At 38.8% G+C, this 23,058-nt stretch overlaps 1 protein-coding gene across 2 annotated transcripts in view; it reads left to right on the top strand.

Annotated features, from left to right (window-relative positions):
- Positions 1 to 14,703: 14,703 nt before the first annotated feature.
- Positions 14,704 to 23,058, top strand: part of LOC110153511 (protein kinase C beta type-like) — an 81,747-nt gene continuing 73,392 nt past the window's right edge. The window contains exons 1-2 of one of the 2 annotated variants that reach the window (XM_055157795.1): positions 14,704 to 15,088; positions 15,573 to 15,604. In XM_055157795.1, coding sequence (XP_055013770.1) covers positions 14,925 to 15,088; positions 15,573 to 15,604 — 196 coding nt within the window. In that variant the 5' untranslated portion in view covers positions 14,704 to 14,924. The remainder of the gene's footprint in view (positions 15,089 to 15,572; positions 15,605 to 23,058) is intronic. The other variant, XM_020917413.2, reaches the window with a different exon arrangement.

Below are 23,058 nucleotides of genomic sequence, written 5' to 3'. Positions count from 1 at the left end.
AAAAATGATGGTACCCTTAGCTTAATATTTTGTTACACAGACGTTTGAGGCAAACTCTGCAAACAAACGATTTCAGTCACTGTCAATAACACTTCTTCACTGATCAACTGGTATTTTGACCCATTTCTCGTGAGGAAACTGTTCTTGTTGTCTCAGGTTTGAAGGGTTCCTTCTCCAGACAGCATGTTTCCGCTCATTTCACAGATGTTCAGTAGAATTGAGATCTGGGCTCACAGAAGAACTCTCCAGAACAGTCCAATGTTTTGTTCTTAGCCATTCTTGTGTGTTTTAGCTGTGTCATTATCCTGTTGGAAGACCCATGACCTACGACCTACTACGAGGACTGAGGACAAGTTTGAAGACAACTGTGATGCAGATTAGAAGACACACCGAAGTTTAACATGTCCCTATTGTTCAGTTACTTACAATCTTCGGGGGTACCACAATTTTTGTCCAGGCCAGTTTCATTAGTTTGTTTTTTTAATAATTCTGTCGAACAACAATTTAAAAACAGTGCCTGATTTTCACTGTTATTTGTCAGGAATTTTTTATTTATTATTGCTTTTCTTACTTTAAAGTTATTTCAGTAAAAATGGTTGATTTTTCTTTCATTTCCAGAGGGGTACCAACAACTGTAAGTGGGTAAGTTGGTTATAATAATATTTTTCTTTTTACTTGGCTAGATAAATGGTCTTTTCAGTTCACTTGATATGACACGACACTTTTTTTTTTCCAATGTGAGAAAACACCTTTATTTTGTTGAAATAATGTTCAAAGTATCAGAAAGATGTCGTTAGCCTCATAGCATCGTTGCCAAAGTCATACTTGAACATTTTCCGAAAACAAGAAAAAGACAAGCACATTGGTATTTTTAATTGATATTGTAATAAAAAGTTCAACCAGATGTGTAAACATGTTTCCAAAAAAAGTAAGACACAACATTGATTGCATAACAAATAAAAGTGACTTAGGCAGAATATGATTTGACTTAGGCAGTTTTTATCTAAGGGTAATTCCACCTCAATTCACCCCCGCAAAAAAATGCTATTCACTCACGTTGTCCAGTTGCAAAGAATTGGTGTATGGGTAATCCCAAATCTCAAATTTTAGCATGATCAGAGTAACGTTTTCCAAGATATGGCAATTTCATTTTTTCACTTTTTTTCATGGTCGCCAAATTTCAAATTGCATTTACTCAGCAACTACTGGTCCAATATCAAAAGCCAAAGTATCTCAAGGAAAGGGGAAATCATAAAGAATCTGGAATTTGTTTTTGCATTTGAGATGTACTTTTGAGATGAATGACCTTTTGACCTATATTTTGACCTTGAATCTGACAATAAGGGACACGCCTGACCTTAATGACACCAATAGAATTTTTGTTTTTTTTGTTTTATTTATTTAAAAGAGACAATGCGTATTCATGAACATATACTTGTAAATACGCCAGAATTAGCCCGAAGGTACTGTTCATCTGTAGTCCCTGGCAGGTCAGAGAGAGAGAGACATAAAACATAAGAACATAAGAACATAAAACACGTCACAATAGACAAACACACAAGCATGACATACAACACTGACATTTACATAGGAGCAGAACATTAGTGGTTACAGATCTGGTTTCTCTTAAGCCATCGTTTCAGATTAGTTTTAAATGAACTGAATGTGGTGGAGTCTCTTATAGCAGCTGGGATGTTGTTCCAGATTTCTGTTTCCTTGACTGATAACACCTGCAGACTGAAAGTTGTTCGTCTATAGGGTATTGCACAGTCGCCTCTGGTAGAGGCTCTTGTTACCCGATCACTAGTGCTGGACTTGGGCTTAATGAACTCACCCAGAGATGGTGGAGTGAGTCCATTAAGACTTTGTATACAGTGTTGGGAAGGTGACTTTTAAAATGTATTCCCCTACAGATTACAGATTACATACACCAAAATGGAGTTTGTAACATAATCCATTACATTACTTAAAGTGAGTAATGTAATCTGAATACTTTGGATTACTTGATATTGTCATGCTTTTTAAAACTAGATGAATGTAGTGACCACATCTTGAAAATTCTTGTTTGTTCTCTTCAAATTGTCTGTTGAGCCCAAGTCTCCATGAACAGACTTTTGTTTACTGTAGAGAAGCAAAGATGAAGATGTTTAGTCTGCTAAAAGACAATAAAAAGCCCAGACTTTCCTTAACCGTATTAAAAATATTATTGATAGAGAAATGATTTCTATATGAGATCACTGCTGCCTTCAGTTATGTCCATCCTACTGTTAGTGTCATATTGTTTAGACCTGGTTTAGTCCTGGTTTAGACCTGGTTTAGACCTGGTTTAGTGCTGGTTTAGACCTGTACCAGAGTTACCTAATCAGAGTACAAATTATGAAACAGTAACTGTAACTGAATACAGTTACTGTTTCAGTGAGTGGTAATTGGATTACAGTTACTTTGTTGAAATAAATGGATTACATGGCGGTATTTTTCTGTTTTCACATTTTGGGATATATATATATATATATATATTATATATATATTATATATTTTTATTTATTTATTTTTCTCTCTGTAATTCCACTCATTGCCAGAAACTAAACTAGAGCTAAACTAGATCTAAACCAGGTCTAAAACCAGGTCTAAACCAGGACTAAAACGGGACTAAAACAGGACTTAACAGGACTAAATCATGCTGCGGGGACGTGTTTCCTCCTCTTCTATCAATAATATTTTTAATACAGTTAAGTAAAGTCTGGGATTTTTATTTTCTTTTATCAGACAAAACATCTTATGTTACGATATCCTAGTCTTTGCTTCTCTACAGCAAATCAAATAATCCAAAGTATTCAGATTACGTTCCTCACCTTAATTAACTTAATGGATTCCGTTACAGACTACATTTTGGGATATGTAATATGTAATCTGTAGGGGAATACATTTTAAAAGGAACCTTCCCAACACTGACGGCTGACAATCAAAAGAACATTACAGTACCATGGTTTGTCCTTGTTTCTCTCACACAGATGCACGTCCACAAACTCAGTTGACTGCACTTCATCAAGGACATGTAAGTGATGAAGATGAACACGAAGGTCATGCCGATCTCCCTCTTGCTGTTAGACCTCAGAACTTCGTATGCTGCAGCTATGGTAAATAATTAAGTTTTTCATGTGTAATTTGTATGGAATTATATAATACAAACAAACTGGCAGTGCTAAATGGTCACGTAATTAAGCGTGACAATCGAGAGGTCAGACAGGAACAAAGTAAATGAAAAAAAACACAAATAAATACATTTTATTAGGTACTATAGGTCTAGGAGTTCATAGCCAGGGATAAGATCTTTGAGAATGATAGCGCTCTTGTTGTCCATGAAGGAAAAAGAGGTCCAAAAAAAGTTCCAGCTCTTTGATAAATGTTATGAAAAGGGGTTTACATTTCAACAAATAGTTTTCGTGAATGAAATATTTTCCAAGTATAATATTAACATTCACAAATAGTTCATGTTTTTTATCCTTACATAGAAGTCCAAAGAGAATGTCTTTCTTGGTGAAGTCCTTTAGACGGAGTATTTTAGAGAACAGTAGAAGTGTACGTCTCCCCAAAGTAAAATATGGACACACTGAAAGAAGAGGTGCTCTGTTGTTTCTATGTCCACATCACAGAAGGAACATTTATCACATTCTATATCAAAGTGCAGTGTTGGGAAGGTTATAGATTACATACCCCAAAATGTAGTTTGTAACATAATCCATTAAATTACTTAAAGTGAGTAAAGTAATCTGAATACTTTGGATTACTTGATTTGCTGTAGAGAAATCTTCACATTAGATATTTTGTCTTCACATTAGATATTTTGTCTGATAAAAGACAATGAAAAGGTCAGTGCAGCATGGTTTAGTCCTGTTAAATCCTGTTTAAGACCTGGTTTTATTCCTGGTTTACCTGGTTTTAATCCTGGTTTAGTCCTGGTTTAGACCTGGTTTTAGACCTGGTTTTAGTCCTTGTTTAGACCTGGTTTAGTCCTGGTTTTAGTCCTGGTTTAGTCCTGGTTTAGTCCTGTTAAATCCTGTTTTAGACCTGGTTTAAACCTGGTTTAGTCCTGTTAAATCCTGTTTTAGTCCTGGTTTAGACCTGGTTTTAGTCCTGGTTTTAGACCTGGTTTAGTCCTGGTTTAGACCTAGTTTAGTCCTGGTATAGACCTGGTTTTAGACCTGGTTTTAGACCTGGTTTAGTACTGGTTTAGTCCTGGTTTAGACCTGGTTTTAGACCTGGTTTTAGACCTGGGTTTAGACCTGGGTTTAGACCTGGGTTTAGACCTGGTTTAGAGAAAGTAACTGTAATCCAATTACCACTCATTGAAACAGTAACTTTAACTGAATACAGTTGCTCATAATTTGTACTCTGATTACGTAACTCTACATGTAATCTATTACTCCCCAACACTGCCAAAGCGTGGTATGATGAATTCACTTTTGCTTTTGGAGGAATGGGGAGTTTAAGATAAATTGATTTAATTTTGATCCTTTCTGGGTTTTTTAAAGTACTAGGCAACATTGTTTGGGTTGGACATGACAACAAGTGCTTTTTAAACCTCTGACACCCTAAATATTTGAGTCATATTCATACCCTACGTGTCACAAATGGTTCCCGACACATAAAAGTGATATAAAATAGGACTACATTTATATTGTTTCTACTTTCAGGGGTTTAAATCTTTGGTCCACTTAATTCTGTCCAAACATATCAAGAAATCACACAAAAATCGAATGTTTTGCTCAAATGCTCAAAAATAAAAGTCTGAAGTGGATTATTTGAGTTGGTTTTATTAGACCGTAACATATATCAGTAATTTATAACAACACTGATTTTGATGCATTATTATGTTTTGAGTTAACAATGGTTCCCAACACATAAAAGTGCTATAAAATAGGACTATTTATATTTTAACGAGCAGGAGAACTTCACTCACAGAGGAGCCAACTCATAAAAATGGTCAAATTATTTAATTTTCATCCCAGAAGCTGATATCTTATGATATTACAGTATATATTGTGTTTATGACAGCAGGCTACATTTGTGTGCAGTAGCAGAAGGGCATCATTCCAGCACAGAGGGTCATCTGATGATGCCATTTAACACACTTTATCTGGAAAGTTAGTTACAGCTTTCAAATCTCAACATAACTTATTTTTTTCAGAAATTTCAAAAATGCTCTCAAAACAAACAAAACAGTGCCCAAGGGTGTCAAATGGTTCAATTGTTGTCTTAATTGTTTGTTTGTTTTTGTTCATTTGTTTGTTAAAGCCCCACGACATAACTTTTTGGCAAAAAAAAAACCTAAATCTAACCATGTTTATTAGTTTTTTTAATGTAGGTGTTTTTTTGCACTGTCATAGAGAAGCATGTGTCCGTCCTATGAATAGGCTCTCATTTCCACAAACCTGGCCTTTACGTGACCTCCCCTGCTGCTCGTCTCCACGATGTGCCACCTCCAGAAAGGTGTTCTTTAAAGGTGTACTATACAGTATAGTGTAGTGTAACATAGTATCGTGTTCTAGTGGAGGGCCCATCGCTTACTTGTTTCCATGAAGATTATATTGCTTTGCTGGAATGTTACACAGTATGACATTAAACTTTTATCTCCCTGGAGCTCAGTAGTGACTGCCCACCTCATTCATTTTTCCCATATAACTTGACAAAAAAAAGTAAGATAAGCAGCTATGTTGTAACTAATGACCACAATTTCATTTAAAAAAAGGATTTTATAAACAGCCAAGTTATTAAAGCATTTCTTTCAAATCTTGCATTTGTACACACTCACAGTAAGAATGCAAGTCAGTAAAAACTCATGTAAAAATTAGATGGATATGTTTAATTCCATAACCGAGATTCCACACAAAGCAGTCACATCTCCACAGAGACAAGCAGATGATGATGATGGACTCTTCACCAGAAAAGTCACACAGTGCACCTCAAGACATTTCTTTTTTTTGATCAAATTTTGATTCAGGTGTCATCATTAACAGTTGTACATGTTCTAGCTGGCCTTGCATTTTCCACCCTCTTAAACCCCACCTTTTAATGCATTTTTAACAACAGAAAAACACCTAAGGCAAAATCGCTTCTCTGTAAATACAAACTACTTCCACAGAACTCCTCCGGAGTTTACCTGCCAGCATGTGTGAACTGTTAGTGTGTAGTGCGTCTTCTCAAGAAAACGTTGCGTAATATGCTGCTCAGAGTCTGTTTCCCCTGTAGACCTTCCACTATAATTACTATATCAACTTATCGCCCAATATGTGAAAGCAGGAACTATATTTTTGGGGTCAGTATTCATCGTGTGTACTTATTTTTTTCACTGTTAGGGAATTTGTGATGATTTTTTGGCAATATGAGTAGATTTAAACCATAAAAGACTGAATTAATAACTTCTACCACTCATTACACATGCAAGTGTTTCATCTTGCTATTGATTTATTGCAGCTCATTTTGAAGCTGAACTGCCCAACTTTTCTTGTCTCCATGAAGATGTTTTTGCTTTGTCTGGAATGTTCCACGGTATGACTTTAAACCTTTCCGTCTAGCATTTATTTATTACGGCTGTTACTATTGCTCAGAAATACAATAATTCCAGCTCTTGGGTCAATATTTATTATGGGATGAATGTTTTATTTGCACTTCTGGGATTTTTGTGTGTGTTATTTTTGGCTCTACGATAAGATTTAAGCGCATACAAAAACAAAGGACTAAAGTGTTTCATTCAGCTGTTCATTTATTGCAGCTCATGTTTTTTTTTTTTTTTACAATATAACTATTTTTTTGTAGTTTAAAGGAGCATTATGCAACTTTTTGATTGGGAGTCGGGTCTGTCACCTGCTTATTTCTATGGAGATGCCTGGAATGTTCCACAGTGTGACATTAAACAGCTCTACCTTACATTTATTCAATTACAGTTGGTTTTATAGCTCAAAAATACCTTGACAAACAGGCATGCTGTCTGTGAGAGTGGTCGCCTCTCCACAGATCTGACCTGTAACTTGGTCTGGTTTGTTCTCCATGAAGATAAAAAGAAAAAAAAATCATACTATGAAACAGCGATAACATCTTCATAAAGAAAATAATTTGAAGAACCCTCCACCGGAAACACAATTGTGTCAATGGCATAAATCAGTTACAGTATTATCGTCTATATTCACTTATATACAGAGTGTCCCAACAAATTTGACATCATTTTGAAAGCAGTTATCTTGAAACTACTACTACTACTACTACTACTACTACTACTACTACTACTACTACTACTACTACTACTACTACTACTACTACTACTACTACTACTACTACTACTACTACTACTACTACTACTACTACTACTACTACTACTACTACTACTACTACTACTACTACTACTACTACTACTACTACTACTACTACTACTACTACTACTACTACTACTACTACTACTACTACTACTACTACTACTACTACTACTACTACTACTACTACTACTACTACTACTACTACGACTGTGGCCATACCGGCTTGTCCAAGTCTGATCCTGTCAGATCTGAGAAGCTCAGCAGGGTCAGGTCTGGTTAGTACTCGGATGGGAGACCACTGGGAAAATCAGGTACCACAGGAGGGCGCCAGTCATAAAAACAAGGCAAGATACTTCACCTATATTGCCTAGTATGAAAGTGGTGTGTGTGTGAGTGATGGTAGTGGTCGGAGGGGCTGATAGCACAGATTGGCAACCTCACTTCTGTCAGTTTGCCCCAGGGCAGCTGTGGCTATGGTAGCAGTTTACCACCACTGGGTATGAAGTAAATGAATAATGATCTGTAAAGAGTTTGAGCGCTATATAAAACTTTATTACTAACTAAGAAGTAACTAAGTCTAGCTCAATGAAACAGAACAGTTTAGGTGTTGAACATCATAACATTTGTTTGGGAGTTGGTGAAGTTTTTCTAAATGTTGCATTGAAGCTGCACAGTCTTGGGTGAGTGTGTACAAGCAGACTTCAAGACACAAAATGACTTCTCTTTGGGACTGAACAGCTCAACCTAAAAACAAAACAAAAACAAAAAATCTTGATCTGTTTCTATACATTCGGTGAAAATTTGAGGTTATTTCAACAAAAATTGCCAAAATGACTGGTCTGCGAAAGAATTGTTTGGGACACTCTGTATATACAATATATAGTTCACTAGCAAAGACCACACCACAACAATGGAATACAATAAAATAATTATAGAAGGTGGATAGATATGATGGCTGGGGGGGAGACTCAAGGTGGGGGCTCCGTCTCCAATCCAAAATGGTCACCCAACTGATTCTGAACCCCCTTGTATAAACAGGAGGTGCTGTGGTTGGCTGGAGAGGAGGTTGAGGCGTGGTCCAGCTCCTGAATCTCCATTAATCACATAAACTCCTCTTAAGAGACTGCTCCTCCTGACAGGCTGCCCTACACCAAAGCAAAGACGGGTGTGTCAAACCATGCGGATAGTAAGCACCACAAACAAGCAGCTGTCCCGGGGCTAGCCTCTGAGATACTACTACTACTACTACTATCTCAGGTAGGTGCATTATATGACCTTCTGGTTGGGGGTCCATCACCTGCTTATTTTTATAGATACAGTAGGTCATTGCTCTGCCTGGAATATTCCACAGTATGACATTTAACAGCTCAATCTTACATTTTAAATTACAGGTAGTTTTATAGTTCATAAATCCCTTGAATAACAGGCATTCTGACTGTGAGCAGGGTCGCTTCTCCACAGATCTGACCTGTAACTTGGTCTGATTTGGTAGAAGATTGAAGATAGAAAGGTTTATTAGCCTCTATTCACGCTTATGTCACAAAGCAGGAAGACATTTGGAACTTCCGATGTAGTTATTGACACTGGGCTTTCACTGTTGTGTTTTTTATGTATTTATTTTATTTTCATGTGAACTATATACTGTTCATAAGATCTTTCATGAAATCTGCACTTAAACACCATTGACACTGGGCTTGCTGATCAACTGTGATCAAACCCGCTGAAGTAAATGTGATCAGCTGTAAAATGAAGACTGCAGACGTATGTGCTGTTTGGAATCATCTGGAATTTGGCGCCTCATCTCTTCTAATCACATGTACCCAGTGCGCTCGGAGTTGTGTGTCAGTGGGGAAATGATGAAAACTGAAATTGTTGATTAGCTGAACATAATATAACACTACAATGACACGGAGATGAAGAAAACTGGGACTTTTAAAAAATTTTTCATAGGTTTTGTCTTCTGCGAACAGAGCCCACTGGAAGTTGTCATCGCATGTTTCCACACGGCTTCCAAATATCTGTGACGTAAGCGTGAATAGAGCCTATACCATACTGCGAAACAATTCAGTGAAATAAACCCCGAGGATCATGTAGAGCAGGGGTCTCCAACTTTTTTTCTCCAGTGAGCTACCTGTACAGAAAGAAAATGCCAGAGAGCTATTAGTCATAAGACACTGAGTATATGTAAGAGCCACAGTGAGCCTTAGATGAGCTCCAGCTAGATGCCTATAAAATATAAACCATTATCAGTTTATTAGTTTATAAAGTCAGGCATCAAATTGATACATGTACAATTGTAAAAGGCATTTAATTAATCAGATCTGACTTATTTAATACAATACATGTAATTCAGAAATCTTTTGGCGAGCTAGTTGGAAGGGGGTGGAGAGCTACAGGTTGGAGAGCCCTGATGTAGAGCATTATTTCTCAAAGACTGGGTCGCAGCTCTTAGGTGGGTCACAAGAGATTTTTTTGGGTTCACCTGATATGCGTGTTGCACTCTCCTCCTACACTCTACAACAGCGGTGTCAAACTCATTTTGGTCCAGGGGCCGTATCCAACCTATTTTGATCCCAAAGGGGCCGGAAAAAATAAAAATAAAATGTCATATATACCCCAAAAATAGCAATAAGTTCAAATATTTATGTAGAGAAACGCAAATCAATTACAGAAATCTTTTTTTAATTGAGGAAGTCTTTCTTTTAGAAAATATTATAATATCATGACCAAAAATACAATTTCAACACAATGTTTTAACATGAACTTGTATGCAAACAGGAATTTTTAAGTCAATTTTTCTTGGAAAATCCTGCACTCAGCATTCAGTTTTCTCATTTTGGACATTTTGCTGATGAGGGTGTCACGGTCAACAGTCAAAACGATCGTCCTTTAAGAGAGTTTGGAAAGAGACGAGTCTTCATTTGTGCTGGTGGGAGGGGCCAAGTACAGAGGCGCTGGAGACGTTGCTATGCTTAGCACTGCAGAAAATTACCAATATTTTAATAGAAAATATAATTAAAATATTTTTGTAGATATTCAGCCGAGGGCCAGATTAAAGGTCTTGGAGGGCCGGATCCAGCCCCAGGGCCATACGTTTGACACCCCTGCTCTACAAAAACACAGACAGGCCCACCTATCTGATTAGAAATGTTGAAATGTTAAGGCATGTTTTGTATTGTAATTATTTTATTGACTATTTTGTTCCAATGTTGTTGGTTCACTTGAATGTTGAAAAGAAAAAGAAATATTCTACATTTAATGTCCACATATTCGATTTATGGATTGTTTTTATTGTTGCTTCAATGTCTGTTTTTCATTGTTTCAAACTTGAGTAATATTAATTGTTCAGAGACACGATCACTCAATCAACAATAAAATATCCTCATTAATGTTCAGTAATGCTCAAATCCACCTTTAGTTTGTGATTTACGAATAATGTCTATTGACTTGGGTCGTGAAGCTTTGTGATTTTTCAAATATGGGTAAGCAGAAAAAAAGTTTGGGAAACACTGGTGTAGAAGGCTTAATATGAACATTTTAAGGCCAAAATGACGAGCCTGACAACAACAGTTACGACGCGAGGTTTGACATTTTTTTCAATACAATGTGAATTGGAGTCGATGGAGCCCGAAGCACGCCCATGCACACTTCCTACAAACATTTTAAGACCAAATGACGAGCCTGATGACAGTTACAGAGCGAGGGGTGATGTTTTTCTCAATACAAAGTGAATTGGATTCGAAGAAGCCAGAAACACGCCCATGCACACTTCCTACTTGGAGTGCGGCGCCTAGCAGGTCACCGACGTCCATTTATGTCTAAGTTTTGTCTACAGCCATCTTGTCATGATAATTAATACATCGACTTATTGTTATTAATATATGAAAGCAGGAACATGATATTTTTGGGCTCAGTATTTATTTACTTTTTGTCAGAATAATTTTATTATCCAATATTTGCTAAATACTTGTGTGATATTCTATGTCTATGAGTTAACCATTTATGTACTACAATTCTTTGATTTATAATGTACCAATCACTATCGCTCTAGTGAACCTCGAGATGATTCCTCACATGAAGCCAACTTCCACTGTCACACATGCAAGAGTTATGATGGTGTCTGACCTAAGGCACCTCCTGATTGTTAATCATGTTTTATGTGTTTGGACTATGCTTAGCTGCATCAGTTTCTTATTATGTCTTTGCTGTTTCCCCTTCCCCTTGATAATTATCATTCTGTAACTAGGGCCTCCTAATGAAATAAAAAGAGGAGAACGGCCTTGAGTCATCAGAACGTGTGGAGACTGTTGGTTTTGATGCCCACTCTCTGCCCGTTCTCCTCGCGAGTAAAACTGAATTAATCTCTTGTCTTTCTTCTTGTTTATAATGTTTAGATAAACCTAACACTTTTCAAGAGTGGGGAGATTTTAATGTTTTCCTCAAACATCACCTCTCTGGGATAGGTGCAAGACAATTAATAGTACACTTGCACAACAAATCTGGCAACGCCCAAAATTCCAAGATTTCTGGAGCTCAATATTTAAATGGTTCTCCCGTGCACTCAAGGTAACTATAGACCCTGATCCTGAAACGGCTCTTTTGGGGTTCTCTGCCACCTTGGAAAGTATGTGTCATGAAGTCACCATAATAGTAACTTACGGCCAGTGTTGGGGAGTAACAGATTACATGTACCAGAGTTACATAATCAGAGTACAAATGATGAGCAACTGTATTCAGTTACAGTTACTGTTTCAATGAGTGGTAATTGGATTACAGTTATTTTGTTGAAATAAATGGATTACACGGCGGTATTTTCCTGTTTTCACATTTGGGGCTATATCCCTTTTTTGTTTTGTTTTGTTTTTCTCTGTAATTCCACTCATTGCCGGACACTAAACTGGGTCTAAACCCAGGTCTAAAATAGGTCAAACCAGGACTAAACCAGGACTAAAACAGGATTTAACAGGACTAAATCATGCTGCGTGGACCATGTCTCCTCCTCTTCCATCAATAATATTTTTAATTTGGTTAAGTAAAGACTCTGCCTTTTTATTTTCTTTTATCAGACAAAACATCTTACTCATTGCCAGACACTAAACCAGGACTAAACCAAGTCTAAACCAGGACTAAACCAGGACTTAACCAGAACTAAACCAGGACTAAACCGGGACTAAACCAGAACTAAACCAAGTCTAAATCAGGACTAAACCAGGTCTAAACCAGGACTAAACCAGGACTAAACCAGGTCTAAACCAGGACTAAACCAGGTCTAAACCAGGACCAAACCAGGTATAAACCAGGACTAAAACCAGGTCTAAACCAAGACTAAACCAGGACTAAACCAGGTCTAAACCAAGACTGAACCAGGACTAAACCAGGTCTAAACCAAGACTAAACCAGGACTAAACCAGGTCTAAACCAGGACTAAACCAGGTCTAAAACAGGATTTAACAGGACTAAATCATGCTGCGCAGACGTGTCTCCTCCTTCTATCAATAATATTTTTAATTTGGTTAAGTAAAGACTCTGCCTTTTTATTGTGTTTTATCAGACAAAATATCTTAAATATGTTACAATATCCTCGTCTTTGCTTCTCTACAGCAAATCAAGTGATCCAAAGTATTCAGATTACGTTACTCACTTTAAGTAATTTAATGGATTCCATTACAAACTACATTTTGGGATATGTAATCTGTAATCTGTAATCTGTAGGGGAATACATTTTAAAAGTCACCTTCCCAACACTTCTTACAGCATGCTGACAGATAAACGATGTATTTTGAAACTCTGGAAATCAGATTCTCCGCCCCAGTTTGAAGCCTGTCTTAGAGAAGTGATGGGAGTGCTGCATATTGAAAGACTGAGGTATGAGGTGTCAGGCAACCCTCAAACATTTCAGAAGGTATGGAGACCCATTCTAGAGCATCTGAATTTGTAGTGGATCCCTCAAGAAGAAGGTGACAATGTTGTCATACGATGTAGTTGTGGACATTTATACTCTATGTTTTTTTGTATAAGTGTGCCCCATTGTGTGTTTGTGTGTTTTACTTCTTTGTCTTTGTTTATTTATCATATTTTGTATTTATTTTATTTTTAATGTTATGCTTTATTTTATCTTATATGTATATTCATATTTATTTTTGTCATATAGAATGTGAATTTAAATTTTGTTCATTTAATGTATGCGTATGTGTATATATGTATGTGCATGTATATATATTATTATTACTATTTTTTATTATTTAGTTTTCTTTTTACTGTTGTTGTTTGGGAGTGTTTGTTCTAAACTGAAAATGTGAATAAATAAAGTTATAAAAAAAAAGAGTGGGGAGATTTGTGCTATTTTTCGGTAATATGGTTTGAGGTGCAATATATTTAAAAATCAATGAATATTTTACGTCTTTGCATAACACACTCAAGTATTTGGGGTTTATGATAGGTGCTTGATAAACACAGACTTATATTCATACAATGCTAGTGAAAAATTCTAAAGTGATGGAAAAAGTGCAATCATTCCTCTTCTGCATGTATTCCATTTGAAATGAGCTTTAGACTAATGAGACACAGACTGCATCCCACTCGCCCTCATGTCACATAGTGTTTGGAAACCAGTGATCTGAGAACATGTATGTCCACAGCCCTGGGAGACAGCAGCATTTGAAATGTCATAAACATATGGTCGACACTGTGCCTCTGCAGAGTGTCACACTGTCTTCAGGCCTAAACCTACATCCACAGTCTTCTGCCATTGTATAATATGTTGTTACTGGGTTTAGGCCTTCAAAATGCAGGCACAACTTCATTTTAGAAAAGCCACAACCTCTACATGTTTTATCGCATGTGTCTTATAGCCTGTAGTGTCAGTTCAGTGCTAGTGTTGTTTACTGATGTTTGCTTTTGGGGGTTTATGCTCTTTTCACTCTTGGTGAGACTGATCTTGACCTTGTATGTCCTGGTCTGTTGACTCTGAGCTGCATGAGCACCTGTGACCTGCACACCACTGCGGCCTCATAACTTCACTTACACTTTTTTTTTTTTTTTCTTTTGGCCGATAACGTCAGCATTCTTGAGTTTGCATCGTTCTGTGTTTTCAGGTGGCCACACTGGAATGTTTGACTGTGGATTCGTGAATCACATTTGTGCCACTCCAGCTCTTAATGAGCCACACAAGTGACAGAGTGAAAATAACGGCCCGCAGCGGGAGGTGGTACAGGCGCGGCTCTTACGGCTCTTACGGCTCTCTCTCGCGTCTTTCCGTGAGCCCGTGGACCTGTCATCAGAACCTGCATGAGCGGGAGAGGGACAGAGCCCCTCACTGTCCGTGTGTGCGCTTTCGCTCCCCCTCTGCCTCTCATCATGTGAAAAAGCAGCACCCATTGGTGAAAAAGGAAGCAGGCGGGGCGCGCCCCGCAGGAAGCAGCACGAGCGCAGCGGCGCGAGCTGGACGCACCGCGACAAAACCCGCTGAGCACGAGCTCCAACAGGCGGTGACGCGCGGCGCCAGCGGCGGACAGCGGCGGACAGGAGGGAGGAGGGACCGAACGGCTCTCCCACGCTCCCGCTCCCCCGGACTTACGCTTCCCCGTTTTTGGTCCCAAACGCTTCCTCGTTAAGATGGCTGACCCCAACAGCGACGGAGAGGTACCGGAGAGCGCGCGCGGGTTCGCCCGTCAGGGAGCCCTCCGTCAGAAGAACGTCCACGAGGTCAAGAACCACAAGTTCATCGCGCGCTTCTTCAAGCAGCCCACGTTCTGCAGCCACTGCACGGACTTCATCTGGTGAGTGCGGGGCACAGGTGAATCACTTGCTGCTGCTGCTGCTGCTGCTGTGGCTCTGCTCGGCCTCCTTCCCCTCACACTGCTCTCTCTCATACCGCAGTCTTTCATTCAATGTCCCCGCAAAAACACTGCAACACGCCATTCTTGTTTTTCATATTGCGACAGCACCGCGGGGGCCTGTGTGCGTGCTGCTCCTGCCCAGAGCAGACAGAGCGGGCACAGAGCGGGCACAGAGCGGGCACAGAGCGGGCACAGAGCGGGCACAGAGCGGGCTGATGCTGGCGTTTACCGCATCAAGCAGAGGCTGCTGACACTGGTGGAGGAATGCCGCTGGAGACGGCTCTGGCCCCCGCGCTGCTGCAGCTGTCTAATCTGAGTGTGTTTATGTGGACGATCAGCTGGACATCGTGCTTCTCTGCGTGTGCCTGTGGCCTGTGTTTTTCTGCTGAATTCCTCAAAGTAACAGTGTGCTCTGTGTTCACAGGGGCTTCGGGAAGCAGGGATTCCAGTGCCAAGGTAAGGCTCATTCACAAATCCCTCCACTCTATGTGTCTGAGTGCAAGTGTGTGCTTGTCCAATGCACCAGTGCACACTCTCTCACTGTGACCTGTTGGCTCTCTTGGCTCTTTGCTGGCTCTTTGCTGGCTCTTTGCTGGCTCTTTGCTGGCTCTTTGCTGGCTCTTTGCTGGCTCTTTGCTGGCTCTTTGCTGGCTCTCTGCTCAGTGTGTTGCTGTTGAAGCTAAAGCAGGTGCTTGGCAGAGCTGCTAAATGTAGTGCCACAGTGCCACTGGGCTGGAGAGAGAGGCTGAAGAGAGAGGCTGGAGAGAGAGGCTGGAGAGAGAGGCTGGAGAGAGAGGCTGGAGAGAGAGGCTGGAGAGAGAGGCTGGAGAGAGAGGCTGGAGAGAGAGGCTGGAGAGAGAGGCTGGAGAGAGAGGCTGGAGAGGCTGTGTGCTGAGCAGTGTAAGAGTAGAAGAGTCTGCTGAAAGGTGAGCTGTCTGCTGTTAGCCACGAGACATGCTACTTCAGACAGACTCACCAGGACTATGTTTCTCAGCCTCACACACTAATGATTCGAATTGTAAAATGGTGGGTTTGCATGCGTGGGTGGGTGTTGATGTGTGTCTGTGGGAGGCTGCTGAGCACCAGTGGGTGCGAGGGTGTCTAGACACGGACCTTTGAATAAAATGGAGTGACTCCACTCACAAGTGCATCCTACTGTACAACAGGCTTCAGTATCACTTCCTTGTCCTCTGTAGTGGAGTGCTCTTCCAGTCATGTGACTAATATTACGATATGTGTGAAATAACAACAGTTATTACTCAGTCTGATCTGTCTCAACTCCTGATTAGTGCAGCAGCGTCTGTGGAGCACCACAAGAGCTCATGGGTTCTGCAGAGCTTGGGGCTTGACAGTAGTTGTACAGGAAATGTTGAGGGGTTAGGAGAGTGTACTCGGTGTGTGTGTCTGTGCGTGCGCGCGCGTGTGTGTACGCACATACACACCTGTATGGTAAACATGTCAGTACACACTCACACACATTTCCGTAGCCCTGAGCGGTCGGCTCACACAGTGAGGTCGGCGCTCACACTGTCTGCAGCTGTATTTCTTGATTTAGACTTCGCCTGTGACTAAGTGTCAGGTTAGGAGGTCAAAGCTGATGTAAATCTCTACAAATCAATAATGGCACTCAATGTTTGGGATGACTGAATCATCATTTAAACAATTCAATCAGAAGATATTGATTTGGCAATTGTTAAAGCGCTTTAAAACATGTGCTCAGTCTGTTTTTGATTTGATGCACCAAACACACTGTTACACACAGCATCAAATTTCCCTCAGACCACAACACAGTTCATGTTGTGTAAGCACGGTATTCTTTTCACACTCCTATTGTTTCAATGGCAGAGTCATCAAATTCCTCCAATTATATCAATGATAATAACAGCCTGAACGTTAGAATTATGCATTTTTTCAGTTTCAGTCATCTTATTTTATTTCTTTCCCCATTTCCATTTGTCTTTATTCAAAACACATTTTGAATTCATTCATACTGGACATAAGCGAAACGGACTTTTAATAATTGCCATTTAACACAAGTTTTCATTCAAAGTCTTGCGTCTGCTTCATACATCGTGCTTTTACTGGCAGATGATTGGCTGTAGACCTCTATTAAAAACATCCAAGTCGACCTCTAACCCTTTGAAATGAATCTGGAAAATGTGATTAACAAAGCATTTATAACTCAACTGTAAGTCTGACAAAAAGGAATATTTCACAATATTTCACAGTAACAATATTCAGACGCTGTTTTACTGGTTCAAGAGAAATGTTTCAAATACAGTATGTTTTTAACTGTATTTGCTGAGGCATGCCTGAAATGTATAAAAACCCACAAAATTGCAGAAATACTAAGTCAAACTGTCAGAGTGGAGGCTGGGGAGCAAAGTGTTGACCCGTGGAAAGATGCCGGGGCCAGTCACCAAGCAAAACATACACTGCACTTGGTCTAGTGGGAGAAAGCCGTCATTTTTGGGGGTCAATATTTATCATGGGAACATTTTATTTGTACTAGTGGGACATTTTTTGTTATTTTTCTGTTCTACAATTAGATTTGATCTGTCGAAGTTTGAATTAATAACTTCTATGGTCATTATAGCTACAAAATAAGTACTAAAGTGTTTTATTCTGCTGTGTATTTATTGCCGTTTCTGTTTTTTAACCATATGTTACATTTGGAATTGTTTTTTGGGGGATAATTCTGCTTAATGGTTATTGCATGAGTGCATTAGTTTGAATATTCTTGTTTATTTTCTTCAACAATATATCGTACTTCAAAATTTGTTATAGGCCTACCCATGGGTTAGTCAGGTCACTTTTTTGTAGTAGTGGTTAGTAGTTTATTCTGTCACTTTCATGATATTTATTGCGATATCATGGGAAAGCTCACAATATGGTGGGGAGGCTCAAGATTAGGGATGTAACAATATCCAAATCTCTCTGTACAATATTTTCACAATACACATCTCACGGTACGATATTTATTGCGATATTTTGTGGAGGCTGTGAACAAAACTGTTAATATGCTCCTTTTTCCTCTTAAAATGCCTTGACAAGACTTAATCCAAAGAATTAAGACTTAAAAGTGCTTAAAACTGTTATTTCTTCTTGTAGTCTGCACTGAAATGGAGCAAAGGATCATGGGCTATATAGTTCTGTCTTTTGTTAGCTATTGCTGCACCCGAACTCTTCATTTAAACAAAGACACTTATAATTCGATATATTGTGATGGTCCACGATGTTATTCTGAGAACTTTGATGATACCATATCATGATATTTTGGTTATTGTTACATCCCTAGTCATTTTGCAGCACTACAAAAACAAAACAAAACAAAACATAGACTACAGCTCCATGGATCATGACTGAAAGGGTTTAGGCAGGGGTGTCAAACATGCGGCTCTCCAAGATCTTTAATCTGGCCCTCAGCTGATTTTCAAAAAAAATTTTTGAATCATATTTTCTACTAAAATATTGGTAATTTTCTGCGGTGCTTAGCATAGCAGCGTCTCCAGCATCTCTGTACGTGGCCCCTCCCACCAGAGCAGCACAAAAGACTTGTCTCTTTCCAAACGCTCTTAAAGGAGGATCGTTTTGACTGTTGACCGTGACACCCTCATCAACAAAATGTCCAAAATGAGAAAAGTGGAGCCGAGCAGGATTTTCCAAGAAAAATTTACTTATTTCTATTTGCAAACAAGTTAATGTTAAATGCAATTTCAACACAATGATTTTTCTTAAAGTTTCAGGTTGTTCATAATATTATAATATTTTGTAAAAGAAAGAGTTCATCAGTTAAAAAGGATTATAGTAATAGATTTGCATTTCTCTGCACAAATATTTGAACTTATTGCTGTTTTGGGGGTTTATATGCCAGGAGTTTTGTGATCCGGCTTCTCTGGGATCATAGTAGATTGGATACGGCCCCCGGACCAAAATGAGTTTGACACCCCTGGTTTAGGCTGAAGTAAAAACTACTTATAACGCCTAACCCTGTTGAACAATGACAGTATTCCAAGAAAGAAAAGCAGCTTATGAACAACAAGATTGCATTTATAATTCACTTAAGACTTACTATATATAGAACAGACAACGTATAAATTAAAACAAACTAAATTCAATGCATAGTTCTTTCATTCCAGAGCAAAACATAATGCTTTAAACTCCATAGTATTTTTTTCACTCATCACTCAGATTGTTCCATATTCTAACCCTGGGGTGGGTAAACTTTTTGACTCGTGGGCCACAAAGGGTTCTAAAATTGGACGGAAGGGCCGGACCAGGAGCAGATGGATGGAGTTTTTTGGTAATCCACCTCATAAGAGAAAAAATGTTATTGAAATATCTAATAATTGAAAATCATTACAAAGCAAAACAACAAAATATCTGTCGTTCAAGTCCCACGATATTTACTATTTATACAAAATTACTTTTAAAACACTCAAAATTATTGTCATTACTATTATTCAAGTTTGGTAGGTCGGATTAAAAAGATTAAAGGGCCGCATATTGACCCCGGGTTGTTGTTTGCCCATTTCTGTTCTAACCCCTCTAACAGAAATACAATCACTTTTTTATTAGTTCTTATCTTCATTTTTTTTTTAAGATGCCTGTTCTTGTAAGGTGATACTGACTCACTCTCTGCTCGAATAACTCCTGTACACAAGTAGGCTCAAACGTTATAGGTGTGTGACGTTTTCAAGTATGTACGGATGTGTTTGTTAGTTCGCCTTCAAAACAATGCAAACCTTTTTACCACTTCCAGCTATTGATGGTTTCAGGAGAACTGCATTTAATAGGAAGTTGCTTAAACAAAGGTGCGTCTGTGCAATTCAGTGTTCCACAAACAGTCCCCTCAGATGAATGTTGTTGTTGTGTCCTTGGGCAAGACACTTAACCCATCTCGCCCCCAGTGTCTGCAGTGCATACATTGGTGTGTGTGTGTGTATGTGTATGAAGGGGAGAGTGGTTCCTTGATGTAAAACCACTGGGGCTGGGTATTATTAAGAAGTTGCCAGTGCGATACATTCTTCGATACATAGGCCATGATACAATACATATCTTGATACATATACCACGATACGATACACATCTCGATACATAGGCCACGATACGATACATATCTCGATACATAGGCCACGATACGATACATATCTCGATACATAGGCCACAGTACGATTCGTATCTCGATACATAGGCCACGATAAGATACATACCTCGATACATAGGCCACAATACAATACATATCTCAATATGTAGGCCATGATATGATACATATCTCGATACATAGGCCACAATACGATACATAGGCCAGGATACGATACATATCTCGATACATAGACCACGATATGATACATACCCTGATACATAGGCCACAGTACGATACATATCTCGATACATATACCATGATATGACACATATCTCGATACATAGGCCACAGTACGATACATATCTCGATACATATACCACGATACGATACATATCTCGATACATAGGCCACAGTACGATACATATCTCGATACATAGACCACGATACGATACATATCTCGATACATAGGCCATGATAAGATACATACCTCGATACATAGGCCACAATACAATACATATCTCGATACATAGACCACGATATGATACATACCCTGATACATAGGCCACAGTACGATACATATCTCGATACATATACCACGATATGATACATATCTCGATACATATACCACGATATGATACATATCTCGATACATATACCACGATATGATACATATCTCGATACATAGGCCACAGTACGATACATATCTCGATACATATACCACGATATGATACATATCTTGATACATAGGCCACAGTACGATACATATCTCGATACATAGGCCACGATACGATACATATCTCGATACATAGGCCACGATACGATACATATCTCGATACATAGGCCACGATACGATACATATCTCGATACATAGGCCACGATATGATACATACCTTGATATATATAGGCCACAATACGATACATACCCTGATACATAGGCCACAGTACGATACATATCTCGATACATATACCACGATACGATACTTATCTCGATACAGTGCACTTTCGATTCAATACAATATATTTTAAATCAATTCAATAAAAATAAAGGCTAAATCATGTCTGTGAAACTAAAAATCTTTGTTAAACCGTGTAAAGTAAATATGAAACAACATTTTAATCCTCAAAACAGTGAAAATGTCAAATGTGTCACACTTGCACTAATCAAGCAACAAAACTGTAGCTCTGTAACTAAATAATTTAGTAAAATATACCAAAAATACTCTTGGCAGCAGTGCATAATATCAATACTGTATCATTACATTAAACGATACGATATATCAATATTTCAGCATTTTTCACAACTCTAGAAAGCGCTGTACAAAAATTTGAGCATTTACTATCTACACCTCATTAAATTTTAGCTCAAGATTTTTTCCATTTCTAATCTTCTGAAAAAATAGTTTGGAGAAAAGATATTAGACTATTTTTTGTGTTACATGAAAAGTGTCTATTCTTTATGTACATGTAAATTGGGTCTGCGAAAGTGAGGACCGCAGTGCGAAGACGGTAGTTTTGTGAGGATTCTCGCAGTTCGGAGGGACACAGTCGAGGCGGGGCTCAATTGTTGTCAAGACGGCTGTATTAACTAGGGATGGGCATTCGATAAAATTTTCTTAATCGATCGTCGGGTGAATTAACAATCAATTATCGATTAATAAAATTAAAGTTTTTTATATTAAAATGTATCATCATTATTATTACTATCTGCACTACTAATCTGCATAAATAAATTCAACTTTACAACATATAAACATAAACACTCTAGAGCCACATCAGCTATTTGACATTATAATGTGTTTAATATAGCTTTGTGCAAGTCTCACAGAAACCAAACTTAAACGCGTGGCTAATTTGCATAAACTAAGCGAAGGAAAACAAAACAGCTCTTATTCGCTGATGTGGCACGACTCAGTGGAATACACGTTAGTGTGACCATATTTGCATTTGGGTGGGAGGTGGAGACTTGTCATCGACATTGCGCTACTCTCACCTGGCAAAACTTTTTCCCACTGGACACTGAAACATATGTGCTGCTTTGTACACTGTGCACATGGACTCACACTTGTCCCGACCGGAACGGAAAGCGTGGAATTTTTTTTTGTACAAGTCATCCTTAAATACGCATTTGCGCTTCGGCACGTTGCAGGCTGACCGACTGTTTGTGTCTGCTCTCTCCTTCTGAGTGCAGAGAGCTACATGTACGGACCCCCTTTTGTTCACCCTACACTATGCACAGCAACCTACATTCATTTTGTTAATTAAAATGAACATAATCGATAAAATTCTTAATGATCAATTGTTGATTAATTGACTAATCATGCCCATCCCTAGTCCTAACTATAAAGCGCTGCGGGAAACACTGCCCCAATCACAGACGAGTTTCTGGTGAATTTTAAAGAGACGAGCCTTCCGTGTAGCTGCACATATAGTGGTGGAATGTAAACACACATAACTGCTCAAATTCACTCGTGTACAACTGCACACCGAACCCGACATTCCATACAGAAGCTGTTTGAGACGAATACATGTTCCATTATACTCATAAGCAAATAAAATAAATAAAATAACTAAAACATATTGATAATTCATTCCTCACATTGTTTAACGTTTTATGTTGGTGTCATGAGTTTGAACCTGTCTTCTTCTCTGGCACTGACTGGTGTAGGACTGTTGCCAGCATGAGCCATGTTAACTGTTTCTATAATATGAGATCTGTGGTTTGACTGCCTCTGTATTTGGCACAGAGAATGTTGTCTTTGTCATCTCACAAATATTTGATCTCAACACCACACTGAAATAATAAACCTCAGGGCCTTGTTATTTG

The sequence above is a fragment of the Boleophthalmus pectinirostris genome, unplaced genomic scaffold, assembly GCF_026225935.1.
Source record: "Boleophthalmus pectinirostris isolate CB_2022bp ecotype Guang Dong unplaced genomic scaffold, ASM2622593v1 HiC_scaffold_22, whole genome shotgun sequence".
NCBI classification, from domain to species: Eukaryota; Metazoa; Chordata; class Actinopteri; order Gobiiformes; family Gobiidae; genus Boleophthalmus; species Boleophthalmus pectinirostris.
Note: the sequence above shows the minus strand (reverse complement) of the source record. Positions and strands in the feature narration are given on the sequence as shown.